This window comes from Garra rufa, chromosome 15 (genome assembly GCF_049309525.1).
Source record: "Garra rufa chromosome 15, GarRuf1.0, whole genome shotgun sequence".
Lineage (NCBI taxonomy): Eukaryota > Metazoa > Chordata > Actinopteri > Cypriniformes > Cyprinidae > Garra > Garra rufa.
In genome coordinates this window covers 24,952,768-24,977,262 of record NC_133375.1, presented here as the reverse complement: position 1 = coordinate 24,977,262, position 24,495 = coordinate 24,952,768, and the positions used below count along the sequence as shown (strand labels likewise).

The 24,495-nt window shown below is 35.8% G+C and overlaps 1 protein-coding gene across 1 annotated transcript; it reads left to right on the top strand.

Moving 5' to 3' along the window:
* Window positions 1–3,628: 3,628 nt before the first annotated feature.
* On the top strand, window positions 3,629–24,250 carry slc6a17 (solute carrier family 6 member 17). Its single transcript, XM_073819053.1, has 11 exons — window positions 3,629–3,923; window positions 10,574–10,731; window positions 13,763–13,889; window positions 17,300–17,481; window positions 19,483–19,593; window positions 19,934–20,175; window positions 20,347–20,539; window positions 21,678–21,870; window positions 21,955–22,114; window positions 22,324–22,486; window positions 23,882–24,250. Exons 1-11 carry the CDS (start codon window positions 3,629–3,631, stop codon window positions 24,248–24,250), a joined length of 2,193 nt encoding a protein of 730 aa, XP_073675154.1.
* The last annotated feature ends 245 nt before the right edge of the window (window positions 24,251–24,495 follow it).

Here is a 24,495-nt window from a genome sequence, read left to right as displayed (position 1 = left end):
ACTAAAGATAAACAAAGGTGGGAAGAGCAAAGATGGTGGCTTCATTCCACATTCCCTGGTCATTCAGGAGATACAAATCTCAGCTCATGCATCACCTCTCCTGTATTTACGACGAAAAGCAGCCCTATGGTCTAGATTAAAAGGTAGTCAGTGGCTGCCGCCTTTTTAAATCTCAGACTCTGCTTTGCACAGGTTTCATTCATTATTTAAGCACTAAACTACATTCCTTCCAATGGACTGCTGATGAATCAAAATTTAAGACTAATGTTGCACTGCAATCCATGTATTTAGGGATAACATGTTAAAGCATATGGTTCCTTTAAAAAAGAAAAAACACTGTGTAAGTGCTGGGTTTGGATGTTAATTTGGATGACACATGTAGGAGAATATATGTGCATATAAAGACAAGCAAGAGGTTGATTTCAGCAGAAGAGCCCACACACATTGTTTCACAACTGCATCAAAACCTTGAACTCAATCCAATTCGTCAATAAATAACTTTCTCCATGTTACCTACATATTTATCAAACATGCTTTTATCACTGTTGTTTGATTGTCTTCTAATAAATATTTGTCTAAAAATATTTTAGACGTAAGCTTGAGCTTTGATGATACCTCAATGTTGTTTGAGTTATGATGGTTTGATGGTTATTATTAATCATATATTAATTTGATTCATAGATAAATTTTAGAATGATTTATGTATTTATGTATACTACCATTTAAAAGTTTGAGGACAGTTTCATTTTTGCAAAAAAATAAAATAAAAATATATACAGCACGGTAAATTTACTGTATAAATATTGTTTTTTAAAGGTTATGACTGTTATAGCACAAGCTGTGGTCCAATCTCCTTAAAACTTTGCATGCTTGTTTAGAATCTATATAGCTATAATGAGGTCGTTTTCTAAACGACCCCATTATAGCTTCAACATTTTTTTTTTTTTTTGATAATTATTGGCCTAGAGTCCAGAGAATTGTTCTGCAACTTAGGACTAGTTTGCAAAAGTAGGTTTTTTTTTACATCTTCTCAATCATTTAAGAACTTATTTGATTGACAGCAGTGGTTCTAGAGGCAAAGTTGTCCAGAATGAGGCGTTCTATCGTATGAATCACTTACGCCCCTGAAAAAATGCATTAACCTTGTCCGTTAACCTTTACTAACAGGCAGTGTTGGACATTTACCTTTAAAAAAGTAATTAGTTATAGTTCCTAGTTACTTCTCACAAATAGTAACTGAGTTACATCATTATTAAAGTAACTAATTACCAGGCAAAGTAACTATTGCGTTACTTTAAAAAAAAAAATCTAATTTAATATAACTATAAAATAAATATAAAACATTGTACACTAATCTACACTATTTTAATGTTGTTGTGGGACAACGTCACAGACAACTATCAAATTCAACATATTATTATAAATATTATCATTACTATAGTGGAACAATAAAGCACAATAGATGGTTTAGAACTTTAAATATTTATTGCACAGCCCGACGCAGAGAGACTCTTTTTTCCTGGGCATAAGTTGCACTTTACATAAACATTTTTGCCTTTCACCTCAGCGAGGGAAAAGTAGTGCTTATACTCAGGGTGCGATTTGTGAAAAAAAAAACAGAGGGGGGGATGCTTTTGAAAACTTTTTTCTCTCCATAGGCAGAGGTTGACCAAACTAGTGTAATCTGTTAACAACGCGCATTATATACCTGTCTTTTTAGGCAAGAACCAGATAATGAGTGTCAGGTCATGAAATGTTGTGATCACAATGTAATAAAAACATTGTAAGTTAGGTCTATTAATAGTAATGATTTATTTTCAAACAACGACTACATTTTATAGAGAAGGTGAGCAAAGTATCAACGGAGCTTTTTGTAAACTCCGAATCAGTAAATCACTGCGGCGCAAAAAGATTCACGGTTTCGAAGAGCTCCAATCGGATCGCGAATCATTTGATTCAGAACGTTCAACTTTAAAGCGCGTATGGCGAATCATTTGATTCAGAACGTTCAACTTTAAAGTGCATATCGCGAATAATTTGATTTAGATCGGGACATAGGAGCGCCTTCGCGGGACATTTTATGCCCACTGTGGATAAAAATAATTAAGCACCCGGCAAATCGTACCTTGCTTATACTTCCAGTTTGCGAAAGCTACCTTTGAACTTGTTGGACTTGCCATCGTGACTCCTGGATGTTGGTGTGTGCGACTGATCGTGCGTGTGCTTGTGTGTGAACACCCGCACTACTCTGCCTCTGATTGGCAAACAATGGAAATTTACTCAATCTAAGCCAATCATCGCGTTCTCAGTTACACCACGTTTACAGACACACCAATAATCATCACTGGTTATGTGTCCCGCCCCGACCCCGAACACACACACCCCAGAGAAAGAGAGGTCCTATGGCTGAGAGAGACGCTGCTTGCATGAAAACCGCTTCAGTGTTCTCAGTTATAGTAACGCGCAATTTACTGTCAGTAACGGTAACGGCGTTGTAACGGGGGAAACAGTAATTCGTTTGATTACTCGTTACTGAAAAAAGTATCGCCGTTAGTAACACCATTTATTTATAGCGTCGTTATTCCCATCACTGCTAACAGGTCCTCAAATTTTGTCGGCCAATGCCGTGTTTTTTGAGATACGCAAATGACCTTGTAAACACTTATGGCACTTCGGACCAAGACCATGCACACCGATTTTCATGTTGACAGGATAAATGGTTGCGCAGTTATAGCGGCACCAAGTGACCAAGCTCTGCGATTTTTTCCCTGTGACCTCAAATTGAGCTCTTACATAAGTGTTCTGAGTTTGGCGGAGATATCTCATTCCGTTCAGGAGTTATAGGCATTTTACTAAAAGTAGCCCTGCCCCTTTCTGACGTTTTGGCACCCCATTGCAACAATGATAATAATTATCAAAAGTTTTATTTCTGATAATTACTGATATTCACTCTTCAGAGAATCTTTCTGCACTAGTTTGGTTCTGATCGTGCAAAAATCCTAGGCTCACAATCAAATCTGATGGTGTCCAAATGCATGGTGTGCATTTTGCCTGGCGTGAGCCAAGGATTCCAACGACATAAGAACCCCTAAATTCAGAAAGCAGTTATTTTAAATAGTAATAATATTTCACAGCATAACTGTTTTTACTGTATTATACATAAATTAATGCAAATGAATTGCAAAATAATAATATTGTACCATGGTTAATACCAGTAGGCCTGTGCTGCACAAAACTACATGGAGGGTCAGAAAAATCTTCCCATCTGTCCTGCAAGTGCACGCCTTGGCTTCCATTACAACAGATTGCTTAGCTTCTCATGCAATTAATGCTGTATTCCAAAGCCAAAAAAGCAATGTTAATAAAGTTCTAAAGTAAGACAACACTTTTTAAATGTAACACAAACGGTCAAGTCTTTGAATGATGATTCGGTCTAATAATAGCCCTTAGTCATAATCTCTTGTGGCCCGATTTCTCATGTTTTCATTTTTATGTTCTTTTCACAGGAGCACAAACCTTTATTGTCCACACCTGTGTCAAGCCAAAGGGGCAGTTTTTGTGACCTCCATTCTGCCCTGCTGTCTTTTTACACCTTTAATTGTCCGGATCACCACGACACGGCACAATCATGCCCAAAAGCAGTAAAGTGACTCAGCGCGAACACAGTAATGAGCATGTCACAGAGTCTGTGGCCGACCTGCTGGCGCTGGAGGCTCCCATGGACTACAAGAGCAGTCAGATGAGCATGAACATGGCAGGAGGGGGCCCTCCACCCATAGGCAAGCCAGACATCTCCCCTGACCTAGAAGACGGACGCCCTGCTTGGAACAGTAAGCTGCAGTACATCCTGGCCCAGGTGGGCTTCTCAGTGGGCCTGGGTAATGTGTGGCGTTTCCCGTATCTTTGCCAGAAGAATGGAGGAGGTGAGTTAACTAATTATATGGTTACTTATTAGTGACGTGCATTTGTAACGGTAACTGTTTAATGTTAGTACACTGGTTAATACACAGAAAAGCACTAAAAAATATCCAAAATGTTTTGTATACATCATTTTTGTCAGGTAGTGTTTTGCACAGATTTCTTCTATTAATTGAATACTAAACAAATTGAAGAATTTAATAAACCAATGGTCAAAAATAAAACTTGTCAATATTTACTTACCCTCATGTTGTTTTAAACCCATAAGACAATAACACAAATTAAGATATTTTTGATGAAATCCGAAAGCTTTCTGACCCTGCATAGACAGCAACACAACTGTCAAGTTCAAGGCCCAGAAAGGTAGTAAGGACATTGTTAAAATAGCCTGTGAGACATCAGTGGTTCAACCGTAATGTTATGAAGCTACGAGAATACTTTCTGTGCGCAAAGAAAATAAAAATAATGATTTTATTCAACAAATGTCCTTACTACCTTTCTGGGCCTTGAACAAGTCAGTTGCTTTGCTGTCTATACAGGGTCAGAAAGCACTCGCATTTCATCAAAAATACCTTTGTGTTCCAAAGATGAACAAAGGCCTTACAGGTTTTGAACGACATGAAGGTGAGTAATTAATGACAGAATTGTCCCTTTTGTGTGAACTATCCCTACTAGTTTACATTGTTGCACCGCTAAACCTAGTATAAAAGCTAGATCTATACCTTAAGGTGCAGTCACTATTACTGTTGCTCTGTGAAATCCAGTCATTCCAACTGGAAGCTGCACAATCGGGGGTTTTACATCAAAAAAAAAAAAATCCCCTCACAGATTGTATTTAAGTTGGTCACATGAATTTGCTGTGCTGACCAACAGAAAGCTGATTGGTTTGAAAGTGACTTTTGTGTGAGCAGAGCTTTATACATTGCTACACTATTAACAATAGACAATGGACTGGAAATTCAGCTGAAATTGTCTGATGTGACCATGCCTTTAAGGCAACAAATAAACAAGTCTTGAGCAACTGAGGGAGTGAATTTGTGTGTAATTTTGGATACAAAAATGTAATGTCCTCTATTATTTTTAGGTAACATGTTGATGCATTTAGTTCCTTTGTAAGGAAATAAAACTAAATACTATGCAAGTGCTTGGTTCTGAAGTGCATTTGGATGACACATCCAAAATATATGTGCATATATAAAGATAGGTTGATTTCAGCAGAAGTGCCCACACATATTGTGTATTCCACAACTGCATCAAAATGCACAACAAATGTGAACCCTGAATTCATTTAGAATCTGCAAAAACCTTTGCCACATTTTACTTGCATATACACTAGTCATATATACACTAAGATTTTCAATGCTTTTTAAAGATATCTCTTGTGCTTACCAAGACTGCATTTATTTTATTTAAAATACAGCAGAAGCAGTAATATTGTGAAATATTTTTACTATTAAAAATAACTGCTGAATATATTTTAAAATGTTACTTATTCCTGCGATCAAAGCTAAATTGTCAGCATCATTACTTCAGACTTCAGTGTCACGTGATCCTTCAAAAATCATTCTGATATGCTGATTTGCTTTTCAAGAAACAAGTTTTATTATTATAATTAATATTTAAACGGTTGAGTTTTTTTCCTGGATTCTTTGATGAATAGAAAGATCCAACGGTCAGCATTTATCTGAAATAAAAAAGCTTTTATAACATTATACACTATACCACTGCCAAAGCTTGGAGTCAGTATAATTTGAAGAAATTATAAAAATGAATACTTTTATTTAGCAAGGATGCTTGACATTTATAATGTTACAAAAGATTTCTATTTCAGATAAATGCTGCTCTTCTGAACTTCCCATTCATCATAGAATTATTTCTGAAGGATTGTGTGACTGGATTAATGATGCTAAAAATTCAGCTTTGAAATCAACAGGAATAAATTACATTTTAAATTCTATTCAAATAGAAAGCAGTTATTTGAAATGGTAAAACTATTTCACAATATTACTGCTTTTGCTGTACTTCGGCACAAACAAAGGCAGACTCAGTGAGCAGAGGAGACTTTACTGTTCAAAAACTTTTGACTGGTAGTGTAAATATTGCAGAAAAGCACCAAAAACCATTATAAATGTTTTCTTTACAACTATAGTTCAAGTCTTCTGAAGACATTTAGGTTTGTGTGTTGACCAGAATGTAAGTTATTCTTTAATAATCTTGACCGGGTCATTAAATCAGTGCTCTAAAACTGGAACAGTTCAATTTATGAACAAATCAATCAGGCCAGATTTGTGACTTGGAACAACTAACAAATCTGACACAAAGAAATTAATAATTTACAAATTAGACATAAGATGTCTACTCTGGGCCAATTTTAACATTTGCACTGTGTAGTTCGGTTTGAAGTCGACTACTACGATGTCTCTAGGCCAAAAGTGCTACATGAATGCAAATATTTGACTGAAAAATTAAAACAAAAGTTGACCGTGTTTACCCCTCCATGTTTACAAACACAACACGGATATCAAAGAATTTACCGGTATTTTGAAACTGATGTGTGAATGGTGCTTTACCAGTAAAATAACAATGTTGTTTTTTTTTTTTTTTGCATTTAACGGTGAAGTTGTTCAGTAATTTCTGTCACTTTATTGTTATTACTGTGTGAAAGGGACTATTGCTACTACTTCTCTCATGAACAAGAGATTTTTTTCTTCTTGATAGATTCAGTCTGTATTTGCTTTCATTATTTAGAAAACAGTGGCCATGATTTTTCTTCAAAAAGACTCATTCTGTGTTCCATTAAGACAGAGTCATGTTTGTTTAGCACGGCATGAGAGTGATTAAAATTATTTTTTTCATTTATTTTCATTTTGGTGTGATCTACCCCTTTAACGTTTCCACTCTTCTTTATTATTCTCTTAAGCTCTATAAAATTTCCACTGAGACAGGCTTTTTTTTGGGTCAGCTGAGTGCCTTGTGTGCTGTGGTCCCTCTAAATTTATTAAGCTGGCGGTACCAGTGCGCGTTATTTAGGGCAGGCAATGTTATATGGGCTGTTTAAAAACAGGAAAGTCAAGGCCTTTACGGTCTTGATTCATACATTTTCATGTCATATTTCTTTTGCTGTCTTTTGCTGCTTGGCTGCATGGACTACTATTCATTGTTTACATTCTTCTTTTACGCAAAATGTACAATTTCAAGCTGTTTCACAGTCTCTTGTCAGAAATGAGATGTAAAATGATTCAGGTAACAGAAACATGACTTAATAAATGAATGAAGCAAAAAACACACTATATTTTGTTTAAAAAATGGCTATGAAGTAAAATTGTTTAAGTTTTTCATAATCTATTTTGACAAGATTGATAAGATATTAAGACGATAACATTCATGTTTTGGAAAATTTTGAAAAAGTTACTGGAAAAAAAGACATAAAAAAATAAATTCAAATAGAAAGTAGTTATTGTAGATAGCAAAATTATTTAAAAATGTTACTGTTTTGCTTTACTTTGTATCAAATAAATTCAGGCTTGGTGAGCAGAAGAGACTTGTTTAAAAAAACATTACAAATTTTACTGTTCAAAAACTTTTGACTGGTGTAAATGTTGCAGAAAAGCACCAAAAATCATGGGTTTTTTTTACAACTACATTTTAAGTCGGGCAACAGAAATTAATGACTTAATGAATTAATAAAGCAAAAAAACATACTATAATTTGTTTAAAAAATGGCTATGAGGTAAAATTGTTCAAGAGACTAAAACGATAACATTCATGTTTTGAAAAATTTAGAAAAAGTTACTGGAAAACAAGACAATATATAAAGAAAAGTCCATGATTGCGAATGATATGACAAAAAAAAAGTATTTATAATGAAAACAGCATCAAAAATGAAGAGTATCAATAACAAATGTAATAAATTAAAGCTTTTTTGAAACTAGCTTCTAAAAAAAAATAGTTGAACACATTAAATGTTATCTGAAAGTGAAACCTGACACCTTAATTAGATTGTCATATCTTGTCCTTGCTTGTCTAGCAATTATGAATGTTTCCCAGAAGGCCTTGTTTCCGTTACGCACCCTTGCTCTCTCCATCTTCTCCTTTCCATCTGTGCGTCCAGGCCTTTCCCTTTCCTCCCATCTCCTCTTTTCTACGCAAGACCTGCCGTTTCATTTTCATTAGTCATATGCATAAATAAATCCCAGACAAAAAGCCTCCACAAAGCAACATCGAACACAAAAGAAATGCTGTAATCAAACTGATAACAAGCAGTCCACCGTCATAAACAGAGGCCGAGGAAGGGCTGCGCTGTGATCATCCCTGGCTCTAATTACACTTAGAGCCTCCCAAGAGGATGGGTTTGTGGTCATTCGCCAGCACTGTGCGCTCCATGTCTACAAAAGCGGTTATTTTCGGATTGTTCTTTGACTTCAAATAAAGGATGCTCTGCTCAAACCAAACTCTTCGTCACCATGGAGCTGGTTTGACGTCAGGGATCGGCAGCGTGACTTGCTGTTTTGTTCTGTTGTCTGTCTGTTCATTCATGCCTACTGAGGCTCAGACTGTCATTAGCCTATAGCAGATACCATCTGCTGCATCTGGGTGGTTGAAATTTAAGAAGAAAATTTAGGGAAAACTAAACAAAGGTGTGAAAATAATAAAGCTTTGCACTTGCTCTTGTTCTGCTTGAAAGAATATTGTATTTGATTTTATTTGAACCCAAATTGTGGGATAGAAGTTTATGGTCATATATTTAGTTTAAAGACATATTTCTCTAGGAACATGTCATATTTATTAACAAATCATTAGTTTAGTAATATGTTTCTTAAATTTTAATCAAAAGTGCAATTAGTCTAGCCTGTTTTAAGTTAAATAATGGAACATTGTAGCGCACCTCCCACCCAATAAATCGCAATAAGCTTTGTTTATTGTTACTTTTGATATGAAATGAAGTCTCCGATTTCAAATTAAAAAAATAAATGCTGTTTTGGTGTCGTTTTTCTCAATCAGTGTTTTAACCACGCAAAGATGTCAAGCTCGTAAACAATGTTACATAACATCAACATTTACCTCAGAAAAAACATACTTGGTGACCATAAACTTGTTAGTCAGCTAGAAAAATTACTTCCTGAGAGGAGAATTTGCTAAATATATTAACTAACTATATAACATTTATTATGATTGTTCTTCAATCTTTAATTTATGTTTGAATAAAAAGTTTTCTATAACAGCCACAATTTAAATGTTTATTTCAAAAAATGAGTTGGAGTAGAAATATAATTAAGCAATTGTAACTTAAAAACTTAATTTAGTGTCATTTAAGCATTTGTATACAAATCAGTTCATTTTAAATTTTAATATTATAGTAATGTAATACCAACTGAATCTCATGTATATTTTACAGCAGTGGTTCAGTTTTTTCCCCCTTGAGAAAATTTGGCATGCAGTATACCTGAACTATATCCAAAATAATCAATATTGAATCTAATCGCGAACTTGTGAATCGAATCGAAACAAATTCGTGTCAAAGCCCAGCTCTAATAACCAGTGATCCAAATATATTGCAGTTATGGAAATCTAGTCAAGTCTATCCAGTCAGCTGCACTACTTTTGCAATATTTTGACCTGAATTAATTTTCTGTTCTATTTATTTTCTTTTTTCCCTGTAGTTGATGAACAGTCACAGTACTTGATATCTTTATAATATCTCTCTTATTTTTAGAAAAAATAATATCTTAAGTTAATGTACTAATGCTTATATGTAACCCTGGACCACAAAACCAGTCATAAGGGTCATTTTCTGAAATTCAATCTGAATAAATAAGCTTTCCATTGATGTATGGTTTGTTAGGATAGGACAATATTTGGCTGAGATACAACTATTTGAAAATCTGTAATCTGAGGGTGCAAAAAATCTATACATTTAGAAAATCGCCTTTAAAGTTGTCCAAATTAAGTTCTTAGCAATGCATATTACTAATAAAAAAATAATTTTTATACATTTAAGGTAGGAAATTTACATAATACCTTCATGGAACATGATCTTTACTTAATTTCCTAATGATTTTTAGCATAAAACAAAAATCGATAATTTTGACCCACACAATGTATTGTTGGCTATTGCTACAAATATACCTGTGCTACTTACAACTGGTTTTGTGGTCCAGGGTCACATAATGGTTTTTATATCCTAAAAATACTGTATTTTGACTCATTTGTCAAGCTCTTTTGATAACTGTCTGACCTTATGATATACAATAATACTGTATATACACAATAATATACAATACCTTACAATATAATATTTCATATAGTTTAGACAATCTATGGTCTAAATGAAATGTAAATATAAAAGGTGACCTTTATATTTTATTTTAGAGACTGAAGTGTTGCCATATATATTATATTTTATTTTAGAGACTAAAAACGTTGATCGCTGATTTAAATTCCAGCAGACTTTAATTTGCAAGAAACTTATTTTTTTTAAAATGACTATTTGTCAATGTATGAAAAAAGCAAAATGGCATTTGGAAAGGAAAAAACATTCTGAAAAAATTCATTGTGCAGTAGCTTGATTGATCTTGGGCTATCGGTTGGTCATTAAAGACACTGTTGTAAGGACATCATTCTCTGTGTTAACAAGTGTCGCTGTCTCTCTTTACAGGTGCCTACCTCATTCCATACTTCATCCTTCTTATCCTTATTGGCATCCCACTCTTCTTCTTGGAGCTAGCAGTTGGCCAGAGAATCCGTCGCGGGAGCATAGGAGTGTGGAATTATGTTTATCCACGACTCGGTGGAATTGGAGTGTCCAGTCTGATGGTGAGTGAATGACTGTCTGGCGAAACACAAGAGACAAATGAACGGTCACTTAAATGCATGTTCTCTTCTCGACTGAGATCATGTTGCTTCATTTGGTTTATACGTAAATGAGGGAAACAGTTGTGTGTGAAAAGGGTTGCCTTTAAATTGCTGATTTTAAAGAATTTTAAATTGAGATGTTTTGTTCAAAAAGGGTCACAATACAATGAGTAGCCTGTGGGTTCCAGACCAATAACCAATTTGAAGGAGCTAAAATAAGCATTTGTTTTTGATGAGTCACTAGCCTAAAAGTGCTTATTTACCAGCCATTCTGTGCAGAGTCATCCATTACTTGACTCGTGCTCTGATCAGTTTAATATGAGCACAGTCACGTATTCTATCAGATGGGTTTTGATCTGACAATATCACTCTGGCTGAACATTTAATACATTTATTTTCAGGCCCAGCTGCACCTGGACTTTCTGGTTTCCTTTCATTGTATAAGCAGCTGTGTTTTGAAGATACTTTAGCAAGTCAGCAAGTATGTAAGGCCTTTTGGGAGGTGATGGTTATATACCATAAGCCAATGCACTGGTGTGGAAATCTGGTTATTGTGTAAATGCTGTTTAAGCAGCAGTTTCTTGGGAATGGCTTTCTCATTAATAACAAAATGAGCTGAATAAACATTATATGTACTCATACATACAGTGAGGAAAAAAATATTTGATGAATTTAATTGAAAATTAACATGTCCTGAATGTATTTTGTATTTAGTATGTAGTCTGAACTGCTAATTCATTGACTTTAGATTGGCAATCAACCTTAAAGTGTAGTTCACCCAAAAATTAAAGTTCTGTCATACTCATCCTCATGTCATTCTAAACCTGTAAGACCTTCATTCATCTTCAGAACACAAATTAAGACTTTTTTATGAAATCCGAGAGCTTCCTGACCCTGCAAAGATAGCAACACAACTACCATGTTCAAGGCCCAGAAAGGTAGTAAGGACATCATTAAAATAGTCCATGTGACATCAGTGGTTCAACCGTAATGTTATGAAGCTACAAAAATACTTTTTGTTTGTAAAGAAAACAAAATAACGATTTTAACCAACAATTTCTTCTCTTCCGTGTCAGTCTTCAATGCGCATTCGCAAGAGTACCACAACACATACGTGTAATGCTGCTGACGCAGGAGCCGGCGTTCTGATGTTAAATGTCCATTTATCTAAGTACATCTGTATATTCTGGTTCAAAGAAGTACAACTGGGCAGAAAATTGCAAGTCATTCTCTCTGTGCGTCATGTTCTGCTTGTAAACAAGGCACAGCACATCCGGGTTCTACGTCAGAACGACAGCTCATGTTGCAGCCCCACAAACTTGTGTTATCATACTTTTGTGAACATGCATCGAAGCCTGACACGTGGGAGAGGAAATTGTTATTTTAGTTTTCTTTGTGCACAAAAAGTATTCTTATAGCTTCATAAAATTTAGGATGAACCACCGATGTCACATGGAGGATATTAACAAATGTCCTTACTACGTTTCTGGGCCTTGAACGTGGCAGTTGTGTTGCTGTCTATGTAGGGAGCTCTTTTTTCATTAAAAATATCTTAATCTGTGTTCAGAAGATGAACAAACGTCTCACGAATTTCAAAATGACAAGTGGGTGAGTAATTAATGACAGAATTCTCAATTTTTTGGGTACTATTTTACTATTGTACTATCTTGGAGTATATTGAACTATCCCTTCTCAGGCAATGAAAAAACATGCAAGGAAAGCCATTTTGATACCATGGGCCTTTAAATATATCACCCCCACAGTTAAAATGACTGTGGAAAAACACTAATAGAGACTATATGTGGCTGTTCTGCTGCAGTCGCAGCTATTAATACCCACGAAGCTACAGCAGAAAGAATGTGCTTCAATTATTCACTACCTCAATGTGCTGTGGACCTGTGACGTCGCAAAGAACCATTACCTCCGTGTTACAGACTGCAGGGAAAAATCAAAGGATAGATTTGTGTTAACAGGCACACGTTGCTAAACCCTCAACTTACACTGTATTTCAGCACACATAATGTGTTTACTTGTGTTCAAATTCTATTTATGGATAGTATAAATGAAGTAATGCTATTGAGTTTTAGGATGTAAAGGACTTCAGATTTTATCCATCAAGTCTTCCGATCATATATCAGACTCCAGGAGCCAGACTTTTGACTGTCAGCACAGTCTGGTACACATCAGTGCTTATACGACTGCCAGGAAGAACTACTCTTGACTGATGTACTGTATAGTGGCCAACCACAACTTGTTTTCAACATAACACATGTGACCCTGGACCACAAAACCAGTCTTAAGTAGCTCAGGTTTATTTGTAGCAATAGCCAAAAATACATTGTATGGGTCAAAATTATTTTTTTTTAAATGCCAAAATGTATTAGCATATTAAGTATAATAATGTCAAGATAATATTCCATTTAGATATTTTGTTAATTTTCTACAGTAAATATCAAAAACTTTTAAATTTTATTTGAACATTATAGAATTTTCTTAATTTTTTTTTTTTTGCACCCTCAGATTCCATATTTTTAAATAGTTGTATCTCATACAAATATTGTCCTATCATAATCATACATCCATGAAAAGCTTATTTATTCAGCTTTGGACCATGTATAAATCTCAGTTTCGAAAAATTTACTGGTACTGTGGTCCAGAGTCACATATAGGGTTAGATAAATCTAAAAAAGTATAAGGCAACAGTACTAAGCTGGCATGTAGAAGTCTGTTTGTCCAATGTAAGTATTTATTATTTCTAAGTCATAAGGAAATATCACCAGAAGATTCCCAGAAGGTGCCAGACAGTTAGATTAGATTTTGCCACCTCTATTGCTATTTATAGTTCACAGTATGCCTCAATATGTTCAATAAATGGTCTACAGTCAGACTAAATGAGACCTTACTAGGGGTCAGTTTGCGGTCAGTATTACCCCCTTAATTATTTTATAGCTGTTAACAATATTCTTTGTTTTGTCTTTCTCTCATTCTACAGGTGTGTGGTTTTGTGGGTCTGTACTATAATGTGATTATCGGCTGGAGCATCTTCTACTTTTTTCAGTCGTTTCAATATCCTCTGCCCTGGAGCGAATGTCCCATCAGGACGAATGGCAGCCAAGCCTGTGAGTGCTCTGCAGTTTCTCACATAATGACTAGAAAGATTGGAGCCGTGTTGTTTTATGTGAAACATTTCATTTGGTACAACACTCTTGCCTCATGAAATAAAATGACACAGCAAGAAGCTTCCTACTTCAATCACACTGAAAGCTATAGAAATATGTAAAATCATCCATTAACTGCATGCAAACATCATGAAAGAGTATTGTTCTCATGCCCAACAACAGACGACCTTGATAAACTTTTGTAGTGTTACAAACCTTCTTTAAGGGATAGTTCACTCAAAAATGAATTTTGTCATTCCAAACCTGTAAGACATAGATTTATTTTCAGAACACAAATTACAATATTTTTGATGAAATCCAAGAGCTTTCTGACCTTGCATAGACACAACTGACACGTTCAAGGCCCAGAAAGGTACTAAGGATACCTTTATAATAGTCCATGTGACATCAGTTGTTTAACCTTAATTTTATGAAGCTACAAGAATACTTTGTGCACAAAGAAAATAAAAATAACTTTCTTTAATAATTCCCACTCTTCTGTGTCAGTCTTCGACATTCACAACAGTATGCATGCATGTCAGAAAGCTAATTAATTTGTGTTTTCTGAAGATTATCAAAGGTCTCATTGGTTTGGAATGACATGAAGGTGAGTAATTAATGACAGAATTTTCATTTTTGGGTTAACTATCCCTTTAGAGTACATTGAACTCTATACACATTATCCACCTTGTCACATTTCCTATAATGCTCTTCATGAGCCTCATACTCAAGGGCATGTTGTGTGTTTGAGGCTTCCCAGCATGCCCTGCAACAGTGTCCCCTGGTCAATAAGTGAAGAATGAATTAGACAGAGGCTGAGACCTGCAGTCAGTCTACTCTCAATCTCACTAAGACTAGTCTACAGATGTAGACATGCAGGTTTAGTGGACACAGTACACTAGAAATGTCCAAATAAAATCCAAAACTATTATATTCTAGCATATAGGGCTGTAGTCAAGACCACCTTTGTCGAGTCCAAGACAAGTCCAAGACCAGGACTAGTTGAGTCCAAGTCAAGACCGAGTCCAAAGAGGTTCGAGTCCAAGACAAGACCGAGTCCAAAAAAGTTCGAGTCCGAGTCAAGACCGAGTCCAGGACAGGAAAAAAAGCCGTATGCATGACATCATCAAGACAATCATTTTGGGTTATTATTTGTTGATCTAAAAGCAAAAACAGTGTCACAACTAGACTTGTAGTCAAGACCGCCTAAACCGAGACCAAGACACTACCAAGACCAGAAGGGATCGAGACCAAGACAGACCATGTCAAGACCAAGACCAAGTCGAGACCAAGACCGATACCAAGTCGAGACCGGAGAAAAAAAAAAAACAGACTAGTGTTGAAGCCAAGGTTAATTTAGTTTAGCTTTTTAAAATTTGTTTTATTTTGGTATAGTTTTCAAATTTTCAGTAAAATTTAGTTTAGTTTTTATTAGTTTCATTAACATTTTTTTTAGTTTTAGTTTAGTTTCTATTTTGTGAACACATTTCTATTTAGTTTTTGTATAGTTTAGTTTCAGTTTTAGTTTTTTTGAGATTAAATAGAGATCACGATTTCCTCGCAATTCTAAACTAAGCAAAATAATGTGAGACAAAATATTAATTGCTTCAGTCTATTTAAAAGTGTTTAATTCATTTCAATGAATTCTTAATAATTTAATACATAATATTTATATTTAAAATAGAATATGTTTAACACACCGATTTTTTATATTAAATTTATGAAAAAGTGGTTTGAATGAATAAATGACATGCTCACAAAAACATCACTGGATGAATCTGCATTTTTGAATCAATCTCTATTCGTTGACAAATACATTTTTTAACAGTTGTTTCCATCTAGTGGCGAAACAATGCAATCGACACAAACATTATTTGAAGCGCCAATTACTTTCAAAATATGACGTGCTCTGTTTTAATTTCTACCATAGACATCACATCAGTGTTTATATCCAAACTATGACCTTTAATCATAATATTGCTGTGATAATATGAATGACTGGGTAACAACACCCATGATTTTTAAGTATAGACATTCCCCTTGATATCAAATAATCTATTAATCTAAAGAAAACAGAATGATGACATATGGTGATACCTCATAATAGCAGTGTTAGAACTGATATACAAACACCAACCCACTACTATTACCAATGCTCGGTACTAGTACTGAGCATTTAAGCAACTAAATTACAATATAGCTTCACTGCAGATGTACAGTAGTGTAGAAAAGAAGTGACCAGTAGGGGAGAGCGGGGCACAACCTAACACTTTTTGAATTTCGCGGTTTATGTAAATCCACTTGGGGTTCAGAGTACAATTTTTATCCACATTATTTTCACATTTGTCTAGTACAAATATATCGCTTTGTTTCATATTTACAGTGTATACGTTTTTCGTTATTTACCTCAAAAGAAAGGAAGTGAAACGTGACAACATGCCCCATAGATGGGGTACATTGTAACATCTGAGGGGCACGTTGTAACACGACCATATGACAGCTTAAAATGTTATCTGATCAAATGAAAAAAATATACACAACAAACAAATACATGTGTTAACTTTTTCAAATGAAGTAATGCCGTTTTTAAAAAAAATAAAAATGGTCTAATTTTGGAGTTTGACAATGAACATATCGCGACGATGCTTTGAACGGTCCTGATCGCAACACACAGCGGTACAGTAGTTCAAAACAACGTGGACAAATAAATGAAACACATATAGACATTCAGAAAACCATTCCCGTCCCTCCACACACAGCTCTCATAGAACACGACACTACTAGAAATCGCTATATAGGCCTAAATGTATTGATTAAAACCCCCAAATTTGTTAGTACACAATGTTTCTTACATATAGTTGTACTTGCAGGATACTATACTATGCTGTTAGAAGCAGTATTTGGAGATTCCCATAGCACTGACAGTGTGCTTTGCTGAAAATATTGGCAGGTTACCAACCATGCTGGTTTTCACACTAGATTTGGATTTGGCCTTTGAAAAAAAAGTATCAATATTCAAATTAATGACAGTTTTATTTGAACATTCCCAATTCTCTACCAGTATAGCAAGATTCCCTTTACAAATCACTTTTATGAGTTAGTTCTTTTAACAAATAGCTCAAAGAAATGAGTGCTGTGTAATAGACAGCATTAGCAGAAAAAGAATTTCTTCCATACAGTATGTAAGCAAAATGAACATCAGAACTGAAATGAACAGGAGTCAAATCAAATTTAAAAACACAGTCTTATGATTCAGACTGAAATCCCAAGAAATACAAGCTGATCTTTAAAACAGTCATCAAATTGTCAGTGCTATGTTGGAAGAGACATGGACTTGATTTTGTCCCTCTGGTTTTTTCTTGTCTGGTTAGTTGTGGAGCCTGAGTGTGAGAAGAGTTCAGCAACCACTTACTTCTGGTACCGTGAGACCCTGAACATCACCAGCACAATCGCAGACAGCGGAGGTTTGAACTGGAGGATGACTCTGTCGCTGCTGGCTGCGTGGATAATTGTCTGCCTGGCTGTAATAAAGGGCATTCAGTCTTCTGGGAAGGTGAGGCAGACTTGCTACTGTGTGAGATAATGAAATGAGAATCAACTTAGTTGAGACACACATCAATTTTCAGATAGCTTGAAGGCACAATCTGCAGATGCTGCGTTATCAAGCACTTCTGAACAATTACACAATCATGATGTCCAATTATGATTATTTTCTCAGACCGGAACGTTTGTTTTCTCCTTGAAGCGAATTAAGGTGTGATGGTGCAGTTTAGCACCAGACAGATTAACAGATTTTACACAGAAATATTTGTTTACCAGCTGTTTAAAGGCGTCATGAACTGCCTTGTTTATTGTTTTGTACTATTCTCTGAAGTCCACTTATGATGTTATCGAGATATTTACATCATAATTTAGAAGGAATAGGCTATTTTCTATCCTGTGACAGATTGTAGACTCAAAAGTAAATGCCCACTGAATCAGAATCAGAATGCTATGACTGGCTAATAGTTTTGTATGTTTGACAGCCTACACCATTCATAGATGGATGCTGCTGTGATTTAGGTCCAAAACGCGTAAATACTCAGTACATATCAAATGATCTGTATTAACAGAAAGCAATAGAGACCACATAATAACAGTCACACTCATGTGATGAGACATTGTCGGATCCAATATATTCGGCACAGCATTGTTCTAAAAATCCTGCACCTTTTTTGTAAATGAATCCACCGTAAAATGTTAGCAAAAGACCAAGTTCTTACTGATGTGATCTGGATCATCATTAAAAATAATGTTCATCCATTCTTTCCTAATGTTGGGATCAGAAGGAAGACAATGCAAAGTCTTTGAAGTCATTTTTATCATGTGGTTTCTGCGTAGACCCGTGTTTGACTCTATCGTTATTTACACTGTTTGCGCAAATCGGTGGGCGGGGCTAAACAGGTAGTAGGTGCATTTGCTTTACAGATTTGCACAAAGCGTTTGCAATTTTCTAAATGTAGATAAAAAAAACTATTGCGAAATGGTGTTTCCATTAACCGATGTTGTACGATTATAACTGAATTTTTTCCTCTCGTGATAAGCTGATAAGTGATAAGGAAAAAATGCAGTTGGTGGGTTTATGTATATCACAGCCACCGTAGTAGCCATTATTTTTAATCAAAGGAGACGTAGATGTGTATCTTTAGCAAAGCAGCATGGAGAGCCATTAAAGTAAGATTAAATGCGGAAAAATAATGTTTCCATTGCAGTTATGTGAAAAATTCCCTCTTCGAATTGTCTGAAAACCCACCTCATATGAGCGTAAAAATGTACGCGTTTAAATTGGGCATATTTTCAATTCGCTTACTTAAAACGCAGCTACTGATGTAGAAGCAGGCGTTGATCATCTTCTGCTGAGGTGTTGTTTAGCCACACTATTACATCATAAAGTGGCACATTCGACAACCTGTTGTTTTGGCAAATTGGTTTTAAATATACTGTATGCTGTTTTTAGACTAAGAGGAAGTTTTCAAGTTTTGAAACATACAGGATGATTTTATAGTACACCTCTTATATGTAAAAAGATCACGTGAATTTTGATTTCTATGTTCATGCCCCCTTTAAAAGCATCACAGTATCTAAACAATAAGGACACAAATAGTTCTCTATAAATCAAAATTTATGATAATCTCATGAGGCCAGTAGATCTTCACCACCTGTTCAGAATGCAACTAGAAAAGAGCCTCTGGAGAGCTAGTGCTTGAGTTTACGTTTAACTTTTAGTTAATTCATCAATAATAATATGACATTTTTGCTTATTCATTGGCAACCAAGATGTAACATCAGGGTCGAAATCAACCAAAAAGAAGTAAAAGGATTAAATTCTTACCTAAAGATTTACATTTACGAACAAAAAAGTTTAATAATAATAATAATCTGATTAATAATGTGGTAAATGTAGGTCCTGTTCTAATAAACAATAGCAAAATCATTAATGAATAGTCGCTGTTTTCTAAAAAATGTCAATGTCATAAAAAAAAAATCATACAGCTGTTATACTGTGTTTATGCAGGTGATGTACTTCAGCTCTCTATTTCCATATGTGGTGCTCTTTTGCTTCCTGGTGAGAGGGATGTTTCTCAAAGGAGCAGTTGACGGCATTGCTCACATGTTCACACCAAAGGTAAGGCGAGTGTACACGTGCGCTGATTTTAAACACACTTTATATTTAGAGACTAAGGGACACATTTCATGCAGTGTAAGCAAAGCTTTAAGATATAAAAAGAAGAGTCAGCAATGTAAAAAGAAAATTGCTACAGCTAAAAATGTGCAGTGTCATATGGTTGGACTCCCTCTTGTGGTGTAGGTGGATATTTTCATTCAGAATAATTCTATTACCTTAATCAAAAATTCTAAACAATTGCTGGCCTTTGGCTATGCTGACGCTTGTGTACTGTTCGTTAAAATTTTAATTTTAATCAAATACTGTAAATGTAATTGTAATTAAAATATATTTATTTTAGCTGGAGATCATGTTGGAGCCGCAGGTGTGGCGTGAAGCTGCCACTCAAGTTTTCTTTGCTCTTGGTCTGGGTTTTGGAGGAGTCATCGCTTTTTCCAGCTACAATAAGAGAGACAACAACTGCCATTTTGATGCTGTGCTGGTCTCCGTTATCAACTTTGCGACCTCTATACTGGCCACTCTCGTGGTGTTTGCTGTGCTGGGTTTCAAAGCCAACGTCATGAACGAGAAATGTGTGGTGGAGTATGTACCTCCTATTATTATTATTTTTTTCATAAAGGGATTATTTTTGCGATTGGATTAAGTTACACATTCTATTGTAAATTAATATCTGTGCTTAATGCTTTAAATCTAAATGGGGAGCTGGATTTCAAGGCCATCCAGCAGCCTCATGTCTGTGTTGCTCTCCTGTAGGAATGCTGAAAAGATTCTGGGCTACTTGAACTCAAATGTGCTGAGTCAGGATCTCATCCCCCCTCATGTGAACTTCTCCCACCTCACCGTGTCAGACTATGCTGAGATGTACGGTGTAATAAAGATTGTGAAAGAGGATAGTTTTGCACAGCTGGGGCTGGAGCCGTGTCTGCTGGAGGATGAGCTCAATAAGGCAGGTGTTCAGCCCATGAGCTCTCTCTCTATCTTTCATTCACAGGTTGCAGCTAAACCATTTAGCATGGATAAAGCTTACATTTAGACGTACACTACCAGTCAAAAGTTTAATGATTTTTTTTTTAAAAGATAAAGTAAAAAGTAAAGATAAAGTAAAGATAAGTCTTTTCTGCTCACCAAGCCTGCATATATTTGATTTAAAATACAGCAAAAACAGTAAAATTTTGAAATATCTTTACTATTTAAAATAACCATTTTCTATTTGAATATATTTTAAAATATAATTTATTCCTGTGATTTCAAAGGTGAATATTTAGCATCATAACTCCAGTCATATGATCCTTTCAGTAATCATACTAATATTTTGATTTGCTGCTCAAAAACCATTTATTATTATTATTATTATTATTATGTTGAAAACAACCGAGTAGAATTTTGTCAGGTTTCTTTGATAAACAGAAAGGTCAGAAGAACAGCATTTAATATAGAGATCTTTTGTAACTATATAAATGTCTTTTATTAATGTCAAAAGCTTTTTATTTCAGATAAATGCTGATCTGTGGATCTTTTATTCATCAAAGAATCCTAAAATAAAATACTCAACTGTTTTAAATATTATTATTAATAATAATAATAATAATAATAAAATGTTTCTTGTGTGTACTGTTCTAATTTAAATTAAAAAAGAAAAAGGAATGGAAGCAAAAGTACACTGACTTTATAGTACAGCTTTTTCATTTCTAGTTTATTTTCAGTTTGTCCTTTCGGTTTAGTTTTTTTTTTTTTTTTTCATCTTTACTCTTTGACTGGTAGTTTTTGTATTTCATCATTTCACTTTATTTTGTCTTAAAATGTTTGTGATTTAAATGTGTGTTAAATGGTTATTTAATTACTGGGGTTGCATTTCCCAGGGCCTTCTGGTGGTATTTTCATTTATAAAAGCAGTACACAATTTAAAATCTTTGCAATATATTCTGTATGAAAAAATTTGTTTTACTTAGTTTTATTACAAATTTTAGTTTAGTTTGTTTTTATAATTGTTTTTTTAATTTGTATTTCATGTAATAAATGTTTTTCATTTAATTAGCATTTTAGGTTGTTTTTTTACAACAACACTGCTTTTTCTCTCTCATCAGGCTGTTCAAGGCACTGGTCTGGCTTTTATTGCCTTCACTGAGGCCATGACCCATTTCCCTGGTTCTCCCTTCTGGTCTGTCATGTTTTTCTTCATGTTGATAAACCTGGGCCTGGGCAGCATGATTGGCACCATGACTGGCATCACCACACCAATTCTGGATACCTTCAAAATTCGTAAGGAGATCCTTACAGGTGAGAGCTCTTGGTTTCTTTACTTCTCTAAAAATGAGCTTCCTTCATTGTTGTAACCTGTATGATCCTGTATTTTTCCTACAGTGGGCTGCTGTATTGTGGCATTTTTTTGCGGCCTGCTGTTTGTCCAGCGTTCAGGGAACTACTTTGTTACCATGTTTGATGACTATTCTGCTGGTTTGCCCCTCACCATTGTGGTGATCCTGGAGAATGTATCTGTAGCCTGGATCTATGGCACCAAGAGGTAAGCAATTTCACTCACTATGCTTGTATAGTTCTCTGGCATTTTGCTCCGAGAGCTACTCAAAATAGGACAGCATCTCTGAAATCAGATCTCCTCATTGTCTGTTCTTGCTAACACCAAATATAGTCTCAGCGCAGTTCAGTTTATTTTTGCCTTGTGTCTGATATTGATCAGTGCTGTAATTCTGCATGCTTTGTGGCATTCATCAGGTTCATGCAGGATCTGGAGGACATGCTGGGTTTCAGACCGTACTCCGTTTACTTCTACCTGTGGAAGTATGTGTCTCCAGTGTGTCTAATCGTACTGATTTTTGCCACTGTGGTAGAGATGGCCATCAGCCCTCCAGGATACAATGCATGGGTGCAAGATCTGGTTAGTTACACACTAGTCTGTCTATTTCTCTATCTATTTCTATTTATTATCTATTTCTCTTTTCCATCCTATTCTGGATTAAAGGGACCACTGAAAATGTTGCTGCAAGCAGCGATTACTGGGGTTCAAGCACTTTCAAGCATTTAGGCACATATAAAAAAATACATTATTTAGCAAGCCTGTAACCACCTAAAAAAGCATGTGTCAAATCCAGGTAATTTACCAAAGAAATATTATGTTTTTTAATGTTTATGACTGTTATAACGACAGCTTTGGTTCGATCTCCTTAAAACTTGGATGCATGCTTGTTCATACCACCTGTCGTACATGCTCACAAGGTTTTTTGAAGTTTTGAGTCTTCCTTTATTGTTTTGGTTTCAGGACAACTTTAATAAAAGTTTTTGATCCACTTCAATTGTTGACTACTATAGTTCACAAAAGTAGATTTTTTACAACTTGACCATTTAACAAACGATTTGATTGAGAGCAGTGGTTCTGGAGGCAAAGTCTGGCCCCCCAGTGGCCGGTTTCTTTTCTTCGAAGTTTCTTTCCGATCGGCCTCCGTTAACCTTGCCTACTGGGTGCTCAAATTTCAACAGCCAATGGCGGTCATGGTTTTTTTTTTTAAGATACGCAAATGTCCTTATAGACACTTGTAGCACTTTGAACCATTTTCATGTTGATAGAACAAATGGTTGCATAGATATAGCCATTTTTACGTTCTTTCCCCTCTTATAGCACCACCAAGCTCCAAGAGTTTGGAGAAGATATCTCATTATGTTCAGGAGTTATAGGCAGTTTACTTAAAGCGGCCCCGCCCCTTTCAAGCATTTTGGCGTCCCTTTGCGTCAGCGAGTCGAAGTTCAACTTTTTTTGGATCATTATTGATACTCTCCAGAGAATCTTTCTGCACTGGTTTGGTTCCGACTGGGCGAAAAACCTAGGACTAGTTCGCAAAAGTAGATTTTTCACAGGTAGATTGTTGATCCTTGGCACTATACGCTTGAACCCCGAATAAGCCATAGAAGAGCTATACAAGTGGAGCTAGGGAGGTGGAGGGTTTCTGAACTCTGAAAGCACGCTGTGAAATGCTCTAGCTAACCAGCCATTTACACTGGCTCCATGTGCAACATGAACCAAACAGCTTGAGCCAAGTAGTTGAACGCTGTGAATATCATCAGTTTGCATTAACAACCCATTAGCCTACGCCATCTAGACAGTACTTGCCATTCATTTCTTTGAAAAAATAAAATAAAATTTACCAACTACTAAAATTTGAACAGTAGTGCATGCATTTAAATGAGTAACTTAGCAATCAATTTAAATCTTCAACATTTCACTTTGTGACTTCTTTTCAATTTCACCATTTCTTTCTCTCCTTCTCTCTATAATCAGGCCATGGAGAGGTTTCAGAGTTATCCTCCTTGGGCACTAGCCATGTGTTTTGCACTGATCATTGTGGCCATGCTTCCTCTTCCATTGGTTTTCATTGCCCGTCACTTCAACTGGATCCCAGACGGCTCCAACAAGCTGTCCGTCTCCTATCGCAAGAGCCTGGCAAAGGAGGCCTCCACCCTGGAAGATGAGACGAGGTTTATCCTCGGGAAAAACCCCAGCGAAGCCCCATCTCCAATGCCCAGCCACCGGGCCTATCTGGGCCCCGGTAGCACCTCTCCTGTGGAGCTTATCACCAACTCTACCTCCATCAGCGGCTACGGCAGCAGTTACCAGACCAACCCCGCCCCTCCCAAATCTGAGTCATGATCCTCCAACCCACCAACCAGAGACTGAGACGGAAAGAGAAAGATGATGCTGAACAGATGAGAAGGTCCTAGTGTTGGTCACACCTTAACCCAAGCCATCCAAACGAGCAGGATGACAAGAAAACCGACAGAAAACACAGAGATCATTCCTAGACAGGTTCCCCCTGGGCTCAATTATTCATACGGACTAGAGATGTTGGTCTGGAGGTGAAAGAGAGCCTGGAGCTTTCAGTTCAAAATGTAAGG

What these genes read in the sequence shown, in the direction of transcription:
- slc6a17 (XM_073819053.1), top strand. Translation starts at nt 3,629, where the DNA reads ATGCCCAAAAGCAGTAAAGTGACTCAGCGCGAACACAGTAATGAGCAT. An exon ending in GCATTCAGTCTTCTGGGAAG is followed by an intron (nt 17,482 to 19,482) that starts GTGAGGCAGACT and finishes GTGTTTATGCAG; the next exon opens with GTGATGTACTTCAGCTCTCT. An exon ending in ATGCATGGGTGCAAGATCTG is followed by an intron (nt 22,487 to 23,881) that starts GTTAGTTACACA and finishes CTCTATAATCAG; the next exon opens with GCCATGGAGAGGTTTCAGAG.